The sequence below is a fragment of the Haliaeetus albicilla genome, chromosome 8 (genome assembly GCF_947461875.1).
Source record: "Haliaeetus albicilla chromosome 8, bHalAlb1.1, whole genome shotgun sequence".
NCBI lineage: Eukaryota > Metazoa > Chordata > Aves > Accipitriformes > Accipitridae > Haliaeetus > Haliaeetus albicilla.
Genome location: NC_091490.1, coordinates 30,003,874 through 30,020,650, shown reverse-complemented (window position 1 = coordinate 30,020,650; position 16,777 = coordinate 30,003,874). Strand labels below are relative to the sequence as shown.

At 38.4% G+C, this 16,777-nt stretch overlaps 1 protein-coding gene and 1 long non-coding RNA gene across 4 annotated transcripts in view; one reads left to right on the top strand and one right to left on the bottom strand.

Moving 5' to 3' along the window:
- The window catches only part of LOC138686444 (uncharacterized), an 86,759-nt gene that overhangs the window by 18,812 nt on the left and 51,170 nt on the right, over positions 1 to 16,777 (top strand). The window lies entirely within an intron of this gene.
- BRINP3 (BMP/retinoic acid inducible neural specific 3) overlaps positions 11,498 to 16,777 on the bottom strand; it is a 234,131-nt gene continuing 228,851 nt past the window's right edge. For all 3 annotated transcript variants that reach the window (XM_069789550.1, XM_069789553.1, XM_069789551.1), the window contains one exon: positions 11,498 to 12,972. In XM_069789550.1, the coding sequence (XP_069645651.1) occupies positions 11,856 to 12,972 (1,117 nt within the window). In that variant the 3' untranslated portion in view covers positions 11,498 to 11,855. The remainder of the gene's footprint in view (positions 12,973 to 16,777) is intronic.

Below are 16,777 nucleotides of genomic sequence, written 5' to 3'. Positions count from 1 at the left end.
TTGTAAAGTTGAGGACTTGGACTTGTTTAGTGTATTGGTTTTGATTTTTCACACCAGGGAGTTTCAGCCACAGATACCAGTTGTACTCAGAGCAAAGACAGTGAGATTTTTATCTGCCACAGAAATGGGAGACATTACATATCAGAAACTTTGATGGCTTTGGCAGCTTGGAAAACTTCAGATTTTTCTTTTAGCTTGAGCCTGGTATGGAGCATTCCATCTGGAAGGCTATTCCCCACTATATTCCCATTATATTATCAATTATTTCTAGCCTAGCTTGAGGACTAGAAAATTTTGTGTGTGCATAGTGAAGACTCACTTAATGACAGCTTTCCAAGACCTGGAGTTTAAAAGATAAATGAGGTATCATCAGACTTACAGTAAAGTCCTTGAGTTGGCAAAACATCAGTACTTCCTAAATGAGTCAGTTCAGCCTGCCTGCTAACAGGGAGAATATACATTTGCTACAGGGAAATTTAAAAAAAAAAAAAAAAAAAAAGCTAATCAAAATGGTGATTTATTTATATGATCTGTTTGGCAAAATGTTAATTCATTCCCTTAAATAAACAGCAAGTAAAAATCACCCTCCCTCAAACCACAAATTAGCTAAAGCATTCATAGATCACTCTTGATCACTCTTGGTAGTAGGCTTTTTCCGTGGAGTCCATTTCACCCAGTGTGCAAAGAGCAGCTCCTTACTCTCAGCTTAATGCTTTTAATAAAACTTAATGAAACATTTGTAAACTTAATGAAGCACTCTGGAAATGAAAACAAAGGCAAGCCAATGTCCTTCTAAATGGAAACTAGGCCATCATACTAGTACCACTGGAATATCCGAAATTGTGCTGAGCTTTTAATGTGTCCTTTGGGGTTAATAGGGTAGACCAGAGTACCACTGAAAATCTTGTTACAGTAAATATTCTTTTTTTTATTAGCATCTCTGAAAGCTTCAGTCAGATATAGGTATTTACGTTACACTGTGTATTCTTAGTGTTTTTCTAGACAAGTAGGAAGTGTAACTCTGTAATAAGGTATTGCCAATGGTAGTAATAGGTCACAAACTTTGTATTGAATTTGCAAAGCCTTAGCACTGAGCCTTACCAGGCTTTCACTGTCTGAACTTTTCTTGACTTGCTGGCAGTAGCTTTGATTTTACTCAGTCTAGCTGTAACAATTATTTTTTTTCCTAGCAACTAGGTGGCTATGGCTAATTTGTTTTTCTGTTGTTTATCTTTCTATAGTACAACCAGAGTTTTTATATAAGTAGTATTAAGTAGTTGTTTTGTGTAGCAGAACATGACTTGAACATAACGATGTAGTGTGGAGGACTACAGGCTCAGTCTGATAGCAGAAGCCTTAAGACATGGGGACACAGGCTGCAGTGTAGAAGAGGCCAGCACAGGATAATAAGAGATGGGGCACAGGCTGGGCACTGGACAGTTCACCTATAGTCAATTAAAAAACCCAAGACCTGGAGTTGGACAAAATTAGTTTAGAAGTAACAAAGAGAACAAAACCCTGATATCTAACCTATGCAAAATGCACCACATGCAGTGAATTCACATATAGTATGAACTTGCACACCAGTGAAGGAAGAGCAAGGTGTACAAGCTTGTTAGAAAACATGAAAATACTAAGCATGTCCCTGGGGGATGGTGGGGGTGGAAGATCACATCCTATTCCTCCTAGCAAAGGGACTGGGATGCTGAGAACTTGCTGTACCTCCCTCCAAAAACATTTGCCTGAAGTCAAATAATAAGTTTAACTATAATTATTGTTGTTGTTATTATTATTTTCTGTGTAGTAGTATTCTACTCTTTGTTTTTATTCTAATAATTTGATCTGAACTAATATTAATTCTCTGATTATTCTGTTAAGGTATTAAGTAACAACAAATTCTTGGCTTTACATGGAAAGTGTGTTTTATTGTTGTCTACAACAAGATTTTGAATGTTAACAGAAGCAACTAATAATTGTTATAGTCTGTTTTTCCTTACCTTTTCCTGTGGAGATGTCTGAGCAATGAAGTACTTCTTTGTCTGGAGAGTTCTATTTTTTAGGAAGATTATTTTCTGGTGGGAGGAGGAAGAAGATAAATTTCTGTCTTTGTGAATGTGTTTGTGTGTGTGTCTTTTTAATGTCAAGGCCTTCTAGAAATATGCATAAAGATGGAGTGCTGATTCTTGAGAAGACAGATTCAAATTTTTGTGGTTTAGAGCATAAAATAGTAAGGTTGCACACCGTTGCACACACTTCTGTTGACTTTTCTGCAGTCCAGGATTGAAACCAATACTTTATATTCACAAATCATGGATCACGACTCTTTCCACTGGGCCCTAAATCCTTGATAAAGTAATACATATAGTTTCTGGACTGCAGATTGATTGTTTAGTAAACAGATAGGCAGAACAGAATGATATTGTTTGAGAAAGCCATCTGATTTTTTTTTTTTTTTAAATAAAAAAAAAAGTTATGGATTTCATTGGGATACTTGCATTTTGATTTTTGTTTGGTTTTGGGGGTTTCTGGTATTCAGGATTGTTGAAGAAGGTTTGCACACTAAGTGGCTACTTCAAGTAGGATTCAGCTTTGTCTTTGTATTCTTATGTTAAGATTTTGAGTGTATCAGTCTTTGACTGTTCACACTTAAGCTTTCAATTCATTCTGTTCAGCCAGCATACTTTGACCAAGATTTAAGGAAAACTGTCTGTTAAACAGAGAGCAAAGGCATTATCGGAGGACTCGTGTGTTGCTTGTCATGTGTGCAGTAATGATTTGGCAATTTTTCAATTTTTTCTCAGATGACAGACCACTGTACTCTTTCCCTCAGTTCTGAAATTTTCTTGGAATATGAGTATTTCCACAATGTTCACACACTTGCTCTTTCTTCTTGTCCAGAAGCAGAAAGGTCTTTACACACGGCCCTACTGAAACTGCAGTCCAGGGGAAGATGCCCACCTACAGCAAAGACCAAGTCCTGATTTGAGCAGCTGCTCCTGCTCATGCAGGGGAAGAAGATGAGAATTTCTTCTGTAGAATTTTGTGATTTCCCAGGAAAACATGCCTGTACACCAGGAAAAATGTATCACTGACCTATCTTTTTTCTTCACATGTATTCTTCATGTTGGCAGTACTTTACACACAACGGGACTTTTTGACACTTCTTCCTACAAAATCTTCCAGATTTTTTCTCTACAGAACTTCTGCACTTTTTCACTATGTTTTACAATTGATTTTCCATGTGAACCGTATGTTGTAACTGAAGCAAGTGAATCATAGAACTTGAATTAGAAGATACTGTTCTGGGTTTCTTGTGTTCACAATATGAATGCACTACAGTGATAATTCATAATGATGTATCACAGGAAAATCCAATACTGACAGTACAAGCCAGATAAATTCATAAACTCTATTTCCAGTTTAAAATTAATTTTAAAAATATTTTTGAGCATTTCTAATATTGGACTAATTCATCCTGTAGTGTGGTCAGAAATGCCATAAGAGAAGCAGCATGTATGACTGAGGCCATAAGATTTAGCTCCTTTAGCCTTACAGAAACACAGAAAATCCCAGGTTGGGATCTCTGGCAGGGATGTCTGGAAATCATCTGGTATCAACTTCGTTTAAGACCAAGGCCAGCTTATCCAGGACCGTGCCAAGGCAAGGCTTGATTCCATCACTTCTCTGTGCAATTCATTGCAATGTTTGTTGTTGTCACAATCAAGATTTTTTTTCATTATATCCATATGGATTTTCTCCTGAAGCAAATTGTGCCCATCACCTCTGTCCCTTTCATCCTGCATCCTGGTAGATAGAGTTCCTTCATCTTCTCTTATGCAGTATTCTATAGAAAGACTGGGATTAGATCTCCCCCTCAATCCTTCTCCTCTCTAGGCTGAACTCCAATTCTTTCAACCTTGCCAAGTTTTCCAACTCTATAATCATCTTGGTGGCCCTCCACTGGACCATCTTCAGTTACACAATGTCTCTTTTGATCTGGGAAGAATTGGACCCAGTATTTCAGTCCTAACATATTAGTAGTCCTTGCTCCTTCTTCCTACTGGCTTTGACCTGTTGAGCAGGAGCTGTTGGCCCAATTGTCTCTTCCAGCAGAAAAGGAACTAATTAATTTCTCTTCACCTTCCATTGCTAGGATGTCATGTCTCTTCATCTTTTTTTTTTCCATAAGAAGGTAAAGCAGTTATCTTGGTGCCATGGATGCCAAGCTTTGAAGATGTCTTGTCCTAAGAATCACTTCCCTGCCCCTGCCTGAGCCTTGCTTTTGGCCATCCTGTTCTGCACCCTGAGGCCTCAGCTCTTGTCCTTTCAGCATCACTGCTAACATCCTATCATCAACTTCCTGCTCAACTTCCCATATGGAGCATACTCCACTGACCTCTTTCTGCATCCCTTCATCTGAGAGCTCAGTGACTGAAGGCACACCTCCCACAGACAAGGTCGACCCCCATCTCAGCTCCTGGAGGAGCACCAGCCACTTGCTGCAGCCCATCACTTAAATGACTAATCACATCTCCCCTCAGCAGCTCTGTTTGAATTGATGTCACTGATATACTAAGAACAGGTGAGGGGGGTTGCTACAAGAGCAGCATCCTGTGTTGTGTCACCACAGTCTGAAATGATCACCAGTTGTCCTACCAGAACACCAGCACAGATCTCACTATCTCAAAGCAGCGCAAGCATCATCCTGGGACATTCTGGCCCCCTGCCCCCTCCCCCCACCCAAACTGGCAGGCAAACTGCTACATCTCTGTTGGCAGCCCCTATTTCCAGCACTGCAGGTCAGTGTGCTCCTTAAGTGCCAGTTAAATACTAATTAGGAGCCAGGCACAAGTGCTTTCTCCCACCAGTAGGTCCTTTCTTACAAGACTATGAACCCCCCAAACACCTCCCAAGTGAAGTTCAATTACGTGGCAAGTGCATTGCTGCTTTCCTAGCAAGTGGAAGCTGATGCCTTCCACTATGTCTAACTGATTGTATATGAAGTCTATTACAGTCATATATTGTAGCTTTACATTGTGAATTAGTGATAATTCTTCAAGCAGAACGAAGATCTCATTCCTACCCAAGCGATAAACTTCTTAAGCTGAAGGGGCTTCATTTACAGCATTTTGCCTGTTCTCTAATTGCCTCCTGCCTGCTAGCACAGACATTGCAGAAGCAGATATCCAAGACCTGATACTTATGTGAGCATTTTCAGGTTCAAATTTTGGAGTAACCTCCAAAATTGTTTGGGCAGAAAAGTTTTTCATTACTGTGAATGTGCAACAAGCTCTTGAATAAGATCAAGTAGGGCTGTAGCAATATAGTTTGCACACGTGGACACTTCATCCTGTATTTTACAAAAACAAGCCTTATTTGCAGTTGTCTAGGCAAGGTATAAAAAGTGCCTATTCACAGTTTTATCCAGGTCTAACAGGCTCATTTCATGTCATTAAATTTATCCTCATGCTTCCTGACTTGGACGTGCATCACTTGAAGCATGCCTAGTTCAGACTAGTGATTTATGAGGCAGGCTGAGCTCCCTGAGTTTAATTTGATTTAGGGAAAATTTCCCAGAACTTACCAGGGGAAACTCAGTTATAAATCCAAACATCATATTTCATAAGAAGATTTTACATTTTCTCCTAATGTTTTAAAAATATTACCTTAAGGCCTGATTCTACAGTAATCTTCACATTAAGCTACATCACACCTTGCTGAATTTCAGTGCATTACTAAGGCAGCTTCCTGCATGATTATGCAGTGGCTAAATGTGACCCTTAATGACTTCTTACTGCTTTTTTTAATAACTATTTTTTTGTATTGATGAATTTTTTTTTTTTTTTCTTTTTTTTTCCTCTAGTGTCTTACTTATGTTGTAGATTTTCCTAGGGAATGGCCCTAGGCTCAACAGAGTTGGCAATAACAGCCTTAGGACTTCTGCCCATTTTTGCGCATGGCTTGATTATTCACACTGTCCAACATTATACATCTAATGTAGGTTAGGAGCCTGGGATCTTTGGATAGTTGATGGACAGATGTAGTCTATTGAGATCTCTGAATTTCCCTTCAGAGTTTTATTCCAAATAGAAGCCTATGTTTCTATTTTAAAACCCTAATTTTAGATCCCTTAAGTTTTACCAGATTAATGCCTCCATGTAGGTATGGATGGCTTCAGCGATCTGAAACGTGTTACCTTATCTCAGTGTGACAAAGAACTTGCTTACAAAGCAAATTCAGCTTCTCATGAGTTGCTTGTTCCTAGAGTGCTTAGGTGGAAGTGACATTTATTAACCTTAAAGTCAAATATCTGGACTTGCAGGGGGATTACTGCTCAGTCTGTCTGAGCCCTTTATATAATATCTTTTCCCAACTTTATCAAAGACTCTAAAAGTTGCCTCCTAAAGAAAAAAGTAACTAGGCAAGTTCAATGAGTAAGTATGTGTGTGTATAATCCAGCTACTTTAATAAAAAAATCTCAAATATATCTGGGATGAACTGAAGTAATAGAACTACTCCAATTTATTCTAATAAGAGAATATGGCAGGGATTACGTTGCTTTTTCTGATGAAGGAAAAAAATTTGTCATCAATATATTCCGTTAACCTAAGACTTATTAGAAATAACACCGATATTTTCAATCTAAGTCAGTCACATTTGTTCATTTTGCTCTCTTAAACTGTTAAAGCTGAGAAATAATACATGAAAATAAATGTACGCACCTGTGATGAGATCCCAAAGGGACTTCAAAGCTTCTTTGTTTTTCCCCCTTCCCCACAGAAGAATCATAGTTTGATATGCACACACCTAGCTTTAAATCCTCCTCTTCTCTTTCCCCTTTCATGTCTGCTGACAAAAGACAAAAAGTCTTTTTTCAAAAAGAGAAAGCTCTTGTAATGTGTTCAAAAGGTGGTCACGCTCTGGGTTAGGCCGTCTCAGGGGAGTATTTTTTTCAGAGCAAAGCCATCTCTGCCTCCCAGGTACCCTCTTTTCTGTTTGCTGTATGTTGAAGAGGAGATCATAGGCAGATATACAGTAACTAGTGCGGCTGTGCCTAGAGAGCAGACAACCCTGAATCCACTATTGTTACTAGCATTGTCATTTAGCTGTATTTCTCTTTCATATATGTGTATGTTGGACTAAAATGTGCCATAAAATAAAGAGGAATATGTAAGTGTGTTGACAAGAGACACTGATAGTTGTAGATGCATGTTACCATCCAAGAAATAATCTGTAGGGAAGGAAAAATTTGCACCATTTCAGGGAGGTAAAACTGTTTTCCTTAATCATAATTCACACCTTAATGTTGTTGTTTTGGTGAGGAGAGGAAGAAATTGTGACTCCTGCTCCTCCACATGCACTTACTCCCAAAGTGGTGTAATCTGTGGTGTGGCCACTCTGCCAAATTTGTCAACCTAGAATGTCTCAAAGCCATTCATTCCTCTGTCATGTGGATAGGTTAACATTATATACACTGTGCCCCAGGGTTACAGGTTGCTTCATAAGTGATATCTGTATGCAGAAGAACATTAGATTACTATGCTACATCTAGAATAGATTTCTTGCTTAGAATATGAGGCTGAGTGAATAGACCCCAAATCAGTCATGCAGCCCTATAAACTGCCTGTGCTGTAAGTCTCAATCAACTGTGTATGGCAGTAATTACACCATACTAGCTGTGGTGTCAAGGTCTCTCATGTCACTGATTTGCATGAAAAAGGAGCCATGACATTTCTTGTTACTGAACTCCTACCACACACAAGGTATCTTGTTTTAGCTACAATGGAACATAGGGGGTCTCTTCCAATTGCCTAAGAGCCTAGTAAAATGATATCCTGGTTCCTTCCCTCTCTCCACTTTTTCCTGGCTTCCCACTTGCACTCTAGCTATCTTGGCAGGAGCCCCTGTCGCACCATCTAGAGCATGCTCCTGTTTATAAGGGTGAGTGTGCTAGCACGAGTATGGTTCAGATTCTGTCAACTACCTGTCAAAGAAACAATAGCTGCTGGATTGTAAAAGTCTGATCCTTCACAATATCACATTTACCTATTTGCTGTCACAGCTCTATTGCCATGCAGGACTCAAAGTTTAGATGTAGCTCAGTAGTGATGTGGGTGTTGATCACTTTTCTTCCTTGGTGCACTGCTATGTTTTGCTTTGTATGTGGAATACATGCTGTGTTTTCAATCAAATGACCTTTTGACAATTGTAGTACCCTCCTTCATGTCTCTGTCCTCTCTCCTGCTCAAGCTGCCTGACTGCCTACTCAGCCTGGGAAAAACTGACTTCTCTTGGCTTTTACCTCTTTACTGACTTGAAGTATCTGCTGAATAAGCACTTTCACAATAAATATAATCAGAATATGCATATTTTTGGAAACAAAGGCTCTTCCTCCAAATATTTGTACAGGTATAACAGTACTGTGGCAAAGGAGGAAACACCCTGAAATATAACTACACATCTCCTCACTTTCAGCCATTGGAATTTGAACACATTTTCTTTCTGTCTCTCTCTTTTCAGTAAGAAATGGGAGAAATGAAAGTTTATTCATCTTCATGATATTTTTAGTATGATTCAATTCAGCCTCTGTATTCTGAATTGTGTCACCGAGAGATTTAGATCATTCTGGCAAACCTAATTCTGGTTTCTAGGCAGTGATAAGGTAGCCCATCTTTATTACAATTTATTCCTGAAACAGAACTTCTAGACATCAGTTTGGGTCCCAGCCTTCAGACATGATCTAAATTGTATTTACTGGGAAAATAGTGTTATAAGAGTTTTGTATCAGATAACAGTTGCCTTCACTTAAGCAGGAAGGTTACTATGTTATAATTAATATCTACCTGGTTATTGTAACTATGGTCACTAAAGTTTGTTCTGGATACTGGTTTAGGTTGTCATGGTACAGTTCCATATATTACTATAATTTCCTTGGGGTTTTTTCAGTTTATAATGGCAGGTAATAACAGCATCGGTGAATGCAAAGGGAAATGGACAGCAAAATAACCAGAGTCAGGATCTGATGTACAGCATACACTAAATATTATCTGCAATGTCCAGATGGAAATGAGTGTACATAGAAGTAGGCACTGTTCTTTCTTCCCCACAATTGTGTTCATATCTTATTACAAAATTTTCTTACAGATTAAGTCCCTGACTGTTTTGACTTATCTAGACGGCTCTTTTTTTTGCACACCCTGAAGTTCTTTTTGAGAACATAGAAAGATTTCAGTTGGAAAAGTATCAAAAGGGAAATATTGTTGGCTCCTGTTTGTAACTTGAGAACCAGCTAAATCCTGTGACTTTTTTTTTCACTATTCACTTTTTTTTGTTGTTTTTTCTTTTATATTTGTCTTTATGGAATCCAGTTTTGGTAAAACAGAAATGCTCACTGTTCCAAGATCCCACAGGTTCCAAAATCTGAAACTAGTCCATGACTAGTAGGCTAAGAAAGTTGTATCATACTTTTAATTTGGCACAAAGATGCAGTAATGACAGGGGGTTTCCACTAGTCTAACCAAATACACTTAATTTGTTGATAATAATTAAATGGTGTCTCACTGAAACCTCTTTTGGCTCCTTCTTGTTTGTACATTCTATTGTGTCCATATTTGGGCATAGTGAGGAATTTTCCATCTTGGCAGAGAAAGATATTTAAAAAAACCCCAACAATCCAGAAAGAAAAAAATAGTCATTGAGGAACTACTTTAGGAAGCAGCATGAATGAGAGGGGAAAAACCTCAGATCATTTACAGTGACATATTAGTATTTTTCCCTAGTGAAGGGATAACATAAGCAAATGCTTTATCATTGCCCCACAATTCTATTGTAACTTTTACTTTCTATGAACACAAGAGGACTTTTTTGCTTTTTGTTCATTTTATAAGATCATAGTCTTTTTTTTATTTAAAAAGACTACACAAGGTACTGAGTAGTAAAATCAAACTATCTAATTCTACAATTTATTATAGTTGCCAGAGATATACCAAAGGAAAGACTTGGAGATTAAAACAGGAATAGTAAAAATCTTAACTGAGAAGGTGTTACCAGTGCAAGAGCAAGCCAAAATTTTGACACATAGAAAAGGGGCCATGATACATTATTTATCAGCAAAAGAAAGCTGTGAGTAGAAAACAAACAGAAACTCATCTAGAAGTTGATTACAAGAAAAAGATGCTAATTTTAGCTGGGGGGGGCTTCCTAGTATAGAAGGTCTGAGGAATTATCTGAATGTGTGGTGGTGGAATAGTAATCCTTATAAAATTTGGTGAAATCAGGAGAGACGGGAATCACTACAGAAAAGATTTTCCTCGGCAGGAGGCTTTCTAAAGTGTTTCTGGCCTTGCATTTTATTTTGCTTATGTATATTTATGAAACATTGCATTTCTTGTGCTGCTGTGGTCTAGCTAGAAATGAAGTGAGGAGTGTACCTTAAATTCAGGTTAGACTACAATTCAGAATTAAATTGTAATATAACTAAAATGAAATTAATAAAATTGAATTTAATTGAAATTAATTGAAGTCTAGTTGAATTAAAATTGTAAATTAATTAAATATTGGGTATTTTTTCTTTCTGTGCTTTTACATAAAATGGTGGGTTTATATGTAATACTTTCCCGTGTTAAAAAACAAGTTGGCTTTTACATGAATGACACAGATTCAGACTAAAAGGCTTTGTATCAATTATTTTCTTCACTTTACCCTGTGTTTACTAATAAGGACTTCTAACAGCCCAGCCATTTGTTCTATGCTCTTGCAAGAGGTAGCAAAACCTTCTTCAGAGTCCCAGGTTCTGCCATCTCAGATGTATTTTTTTCTGCTGGAATGTGTAAAATACCAAAGAACCTAATTCTGATCCACAGTCATGTGCATTTAATTAATTTCATTAATTGATAATGATATTTATTTGCACTTTCAGCTTTATAAACTGGATTTCAATAGTTCAAAACAGGTTATTCTGGATAAATATGATAGTGTTTGTATTTAGGAGGAAGTAATGTATACATGTGCTTAATTCTTTCTATAAATATGCAAAGCAAAGGATTAGGGAGATTTTCAAAAAGTACTTTGGCTGGAAAAGATTGTTTCTTTTGTAATGTAATATTAGTTGCAAAGACAGCCTCTCACCTGTCTCCTATTGAGCTAGTGCAACCTTTCATTACTGTGCATGTCTCAATACTAACCTCCTGTCCATCCTAAAACACTCAATATTACCACTCTGGGAGTCTGTATGTCATGTTAAGAACCTTGAAAAGGGCATGCCTTAGGAAAGTCTCAGGTGTAGCTAGTAAAGCATCACTACAGTTGTCACTTCAGCTCAGCATGAACATCTAGATCCACATCCTAAGAATAAAATATTCTATGGCTTTGACTTTTCTACAGCTTCTGCTAAAATCTTGAGTCACTATCTTCTCTTTAGCTATGCCTCCTGTATTCAACACACACAAAAGTATATGAAGGTTACTACTTTTGTGTAAGAAAGAAGAATTCCACAGCATTTCTTTTTAATAACTGTTCAGCTACAAAATTTTATTGGTATCCTTCTATGTTCCCTCTAGAGGATGTAATGCACAAAAGCATTGCCACGGAACATATAAAATTACAAATGAAATTTATTGTAAAAAGTAGAATGTCTTCTAGACTGGTGTCAGTATTTATTTCATTCATAAACCAAAACTGCAGATATAATATATTCATTGTCAGCAAGTTCATGTGTGTAAATTGCCATCCAACAGTATTGACTGATATAAGACAGATATTGAAAAGACAATTTAAATTTACTCTTCCAAACATAAACTGTTCCACAAAAGCACTGTAAAAACTTCAAGGTTTTGTGTTGTGCTTCACATTTATGGTTAACTACATAATTTGGTTGTGTCATAATCCACTGTGTTTGGCAATTTGGCATTAAAGGCCTGCAAAGCAGATTGAATCCTCACCACTTCACTGGTAGACAGTTTAAGTCTATGACGGAGCAAGCAAGAGAAGAGGTCTAGACGACGTTGACCAGGTGGAGAGAGTTTATTTACACGATCCCGTATCTCTAACAACTGCAAAAGTGCTGAGTCCTGTGATCCCTGAGTATAGGGGTAGTCCAGCTGCAAAATCAAGTCTCGAATTGCTTCTGGGTCGAAGTGCATGCTGTAGCCAAACACTTGGATGTTATTGATTTTCATGTAGCCCAGATTTCTTGAGGGATCAATAAATTCCAGGGGTTCATAGTAGATGCTCTCATTGCCATTTGGACCATTTGACTTTATTCGACTCCTCAAATAGATGTGTACAGTTTCAAAAAATGTCTTCCACTTGTTGCCCAGAGTCAGCGTCCAGTTATAACACTGAAGGGGTAAGTCCAGTTTAGTCCGCTCCCAGTCTGGGAAATTATTTTCATTCACAGGCATAAACCAGCTCTCAGAGTGGCTGCCCCCGAAAGGGTTGACATAAACAGCAAGAACAGGCTCTAAGGTGCTGTTTTTAGTTAGGCAAATTTGAAGAGAGAGGCCCAATATCATATGGACCAGGCTAGACTTGTACTTGTTACTCTTAAGAGTAAGGAGCATCCGCTTGCGCCAAGAAGGATCAAACCAGCTGTTGAGGCGCATGTCATTGCTGATGAAAATAGCATGGACCTCAATTCTCCGGTCTGTCTTCTGCAGTAAATACTTCATTTCCAGATCCTGAAGGTCGGTCTCGAACCCAATGTAGTGCTCTGTTGATTCTGCCACCTCAGGCTTGCAAAGCCCTTGGCTTAGCATGTAGCCGGCATTGCAGCTCCCACAGCGGGTGCGATTGTCAGGAGCACAGCTCAAGCACGCAGAGCCATCTCCAACTGTGCAGGGAAGGAACCCATGGCAGGCAACCTGGTCATTAGGGCAGGTGCATGTGTGAGTCTCTTCAGAAAAGCTTCCCAGGAGACCATTTTCATTGCAATAGAGAAAGGACTGGATGCGGTTGAGCCAATAGTTGGAAGATCTGCAATGTTAAAATAACTTATTTTAACACAAAGAGACATCTGCATACAATATATACAACCTTGTTATTTTTTTATCGGAAAGAGAAAAATAAAGCTGTTTTTAGTAGCAGATTAAGGCACTAAAGTCAGATGACAGCATCTGCTGTCAGATAAATATATGTACAAGTTGGCCTTTAACAATGCAAAGTCACCAAAGAAAAGTTTCGTTATAAACTCACAGGCACAACAGGAACATTTGGTTCATGTGTTTGCTCTCTCTGTATCTCTTGTCAAGGCAGCCTGACAAAGAGCCATTTTTCTGTAATTGTCTTCAGATTAACATCCTGAAATCCTATGCAGTTGAGATTATTTTTCCTCATACTATTTGATCAGGGAGGTGCTTTGTATGTATCTAGGTATATATAACTCTGTACCATCTCTCTATTTCATTATGACGATTTTTGTAAGACTGCAAGCTTTCTTGTTACTGGCTGGAGCTGCTTTGATTTATAGACAGTGAGCCAAAATGCTTTCCTGGAATAGCAAATAGGACCCTGCACTCCACTAGAATAGATTCAGTCTTAATTCTTCAGATGACTTCCAGCACAACAATATCCCTACAGGAAGCCATGCATAAGCATGCTGTGTTTACTTTTCATCTTTGGAGATGAAATTAAAAGATTGCTTTAATGTTCTTCTTGTCATCTCATTTTGGCTTCACTAGAAGCAACAGTTAATGTCCTACATCACACTGGGAAAACAGATACTGAAACCAACAGTTTAGGCTGATGAGGCACAGTCACTAGAAGACAATGGGAACAACAGAGTTACATGGAAATAGTCAAGAGAAAAATTATCTTCTTTCTTGGTCTGCATTTTTCAGTTTTTATTAATCCTAGCAATGCACAGTTTAAAGAACTTGTTTTGGCTGCTGCAGAGGCAGATCTATTGCTGCCACATGAATGATGATGGTTGTATGGTTTCTTCCCTTTTTGTTGCATTGTTTCAAAGAGAAAATGCACGAGCCTCATTTGCTGCTGAATTACTTTTTAAGTCACATCTGAATTTGTCTCAAGCATCGAATAGTTCAGAAATCTTAATTTTTTTGTTAGGATTTTTTTTTTCTGACTATAAAATAAATGCTAAAACTAGAAACGTATGGCATCTCAAAGTCTGATTCTTTAGAAACATGAAAATAAAGACCAGTAAAATTCCATCATAGTATACTCTGGTGACTTTGTTTAATCTTTCTTTTTTCCTTTCTCTTTTTTTGGTTGGGGGTGGGAATCTTGATTGTTTTGGATTGGTTTTTTTTATATACATATGGTCTATTAGTATTTTCTAGAGGTATAAGTAAATATAATAACATCCATGATATGAATGCCTTAACACCATTCTTCTTTGTGCTTATTTGAAAGTCAGCATTAAGCAAAAATATTTTGGCAAGTTTATTCTTTCATTTCCTGATTAAAAATCATAATGTCCATTCTGTAAGCAAGGCCAATGTCACAATAGAAAAGTTACTCCAAAACAGAGTAGAATGTTAATGCTATTGCTCTCCCAGGTGGAATGAGAAGTTCCTGTGTACTTTGTCTGGATTGTTTTGACAGTAATCCATACCTACTGAGCTTGCCCTGGCAGCTCACAGGAACCGAAGTTCAGGTGTGTATGACCCTGTTTCCCATTATGGGATGAACTTTGCAGCCAGGCTACATCTCACATGGTCTATCTTATTGCTATTAGCCCTATGATGCATCACAGCAATCAAAACAGAGAGAATCCTTGTCCAAAGGAGTGAAACTAACCTTTCAAAGGTCTCTCATTACAGCTTTTCCCTCACTCTTTATGGCTCTCTGTGCTTATTTAAGAACTGATACTGAGTTCCAAAAACTGCTGGATATAAGATATAAAAGTCTGGGTTTTTACTTTCCTTTATATCTTTGGGTTATGCCATTTGCTTCACAATAGCCTTCATAGAGTTGTTACCTTATTTTGATTTGTTACCTTGGATGGAAAACTGGGCAGATTTCAAGAATATGTCATTTGCTTTTTAATCTCCAAGTTTTCTGCTTGTACTGTTATTGTACTGTACCAGTTCATACAACATGACTAGTGTATCAAGGTTAAGCACATTCAACAGCTGATATTGATCAGGTTTGTAAATGTGAATTTTAGCATCCTCCTCCACTTCTCTTGTGAACAGAAGTCTATGCCTTTGAAAAATTTTGTTATATATTAGAAGTACATTTCCAGAAAACCTTATTTTGCATAGACCAACTCTGAGCTTACAGCTGTGGTTTTGAATTCATCTCAGTAGAGAGAAGACGTACTGTAAAGATTTTCTATATACCACAAAGTGTCACCCATAGAGACTAAATCTGCTTGGCTCACTCACACAAAACATCAACCATGCTACACAGTTTGTAGCATCTAAGGATATTTTGTATCCTGGTTTCAGCTGGGATAGAGTTAACTGTCTTCTTAGTAGCTGGTACGGTGATATGTTTTGAGTTCAGTATGCGAAGAATGTTGATAACACTGATGTTTTCAGTTGTTGCTAAGTAGTGTTTAGACTAAAGTCAAGGATTTTTCAGCTTCTCATGCCCAGCCAGCAAGAAAGCTGGAGGGGCACAAGAAGTTGGCGCAGGACACAGCCAGGGCACTTGACCCAAACTGGTCAATGGGGTATTCCACACCATGGGACGTCCCATCTAGTATAGGAACTGGGGAGTGGGGGCGGGGAATCACCGCTCGGGGACTAGCTGGGTGTCGGTCGGCGGGTGGTGAGCAATTGCCCTGCGCATCATTTGTACATTCCAATCCTTTTTTTATTGCTGTTGTCATTTTATTAGTGTTATCATTATCATTATTAGTTTCTTCTTTTCTGTTCTGTTAAACCCTTCTTACCTCAATCCACAAGTTTTACTTCTTTTTCCTGATTTTCTCCCCCATCCCACTGGGTGGGGGGAGAGTGAGTGAGCAGCTGCGTGGTGCTTAGCTGCTGGCTGGGGTTAAACCACGACATGTCGCATGATATATTCTAGTCAGAAGAAAGCTAATGGTGCCTGAGCTCCAAAGCCAGACCCACAAGACTACATTAGTTTTTCAGCAGAGATTAGTAGCCTGGATTTGGCATTGTGCTAGTATAGACAAGAAATTTCTGTATGGCTTGGAGGTTAAGCATTTATCCTGGCTTGGAGCTCAGGCCCAGTTAGTTTTAAACTACATACCAGCTAGGAATTTTTGGAGCCTTATTTTAGATACTTTCTGATAGATTTTAGTGAGTGGATTTTTGAATATTGCTTTATGGATATGTATTGGGTGTCACTGGAAAGGTTTTGACAGTGGTGGGGCAGGCACAGGAACGGCCTTTGTGAGAGAGGCGAGGTGCTGCCCCATGCCCAACACTGCTGGTTCCAGACAGTTTCAACTGGTTCCAGTCAACTGTTCTTATCTTGACCCACAAGCTTTTTTATCTTATTTCCTCCTCTCCTCCAACTGAAGAGGGTGAGTGAGAGAGTGGCTGGGTGAGTGGGCATCTGGCAGCTAGTCTAGGTTAACCCACCACATAAGGTGAGGAAGATAATTTGCAGCTTTAAGTTGACCCCTGTTATGTTTCATCTGCCCTTTCTTCCTCTTGGATCTAGTGGCTAGGATTACAGATTTTTTTTAAATACACGATATTACTACTTATTATTCTGCTTGTTATTTGGCATTGAAATAAGTCAGAGAATGTTCTGCACATTAGTTTTTTTCCTATAGAAGAGGTTTTGGGAAAGGGGGATTACTACTCCTGTGGATACACCTGAGCATGGTTAGATGGGA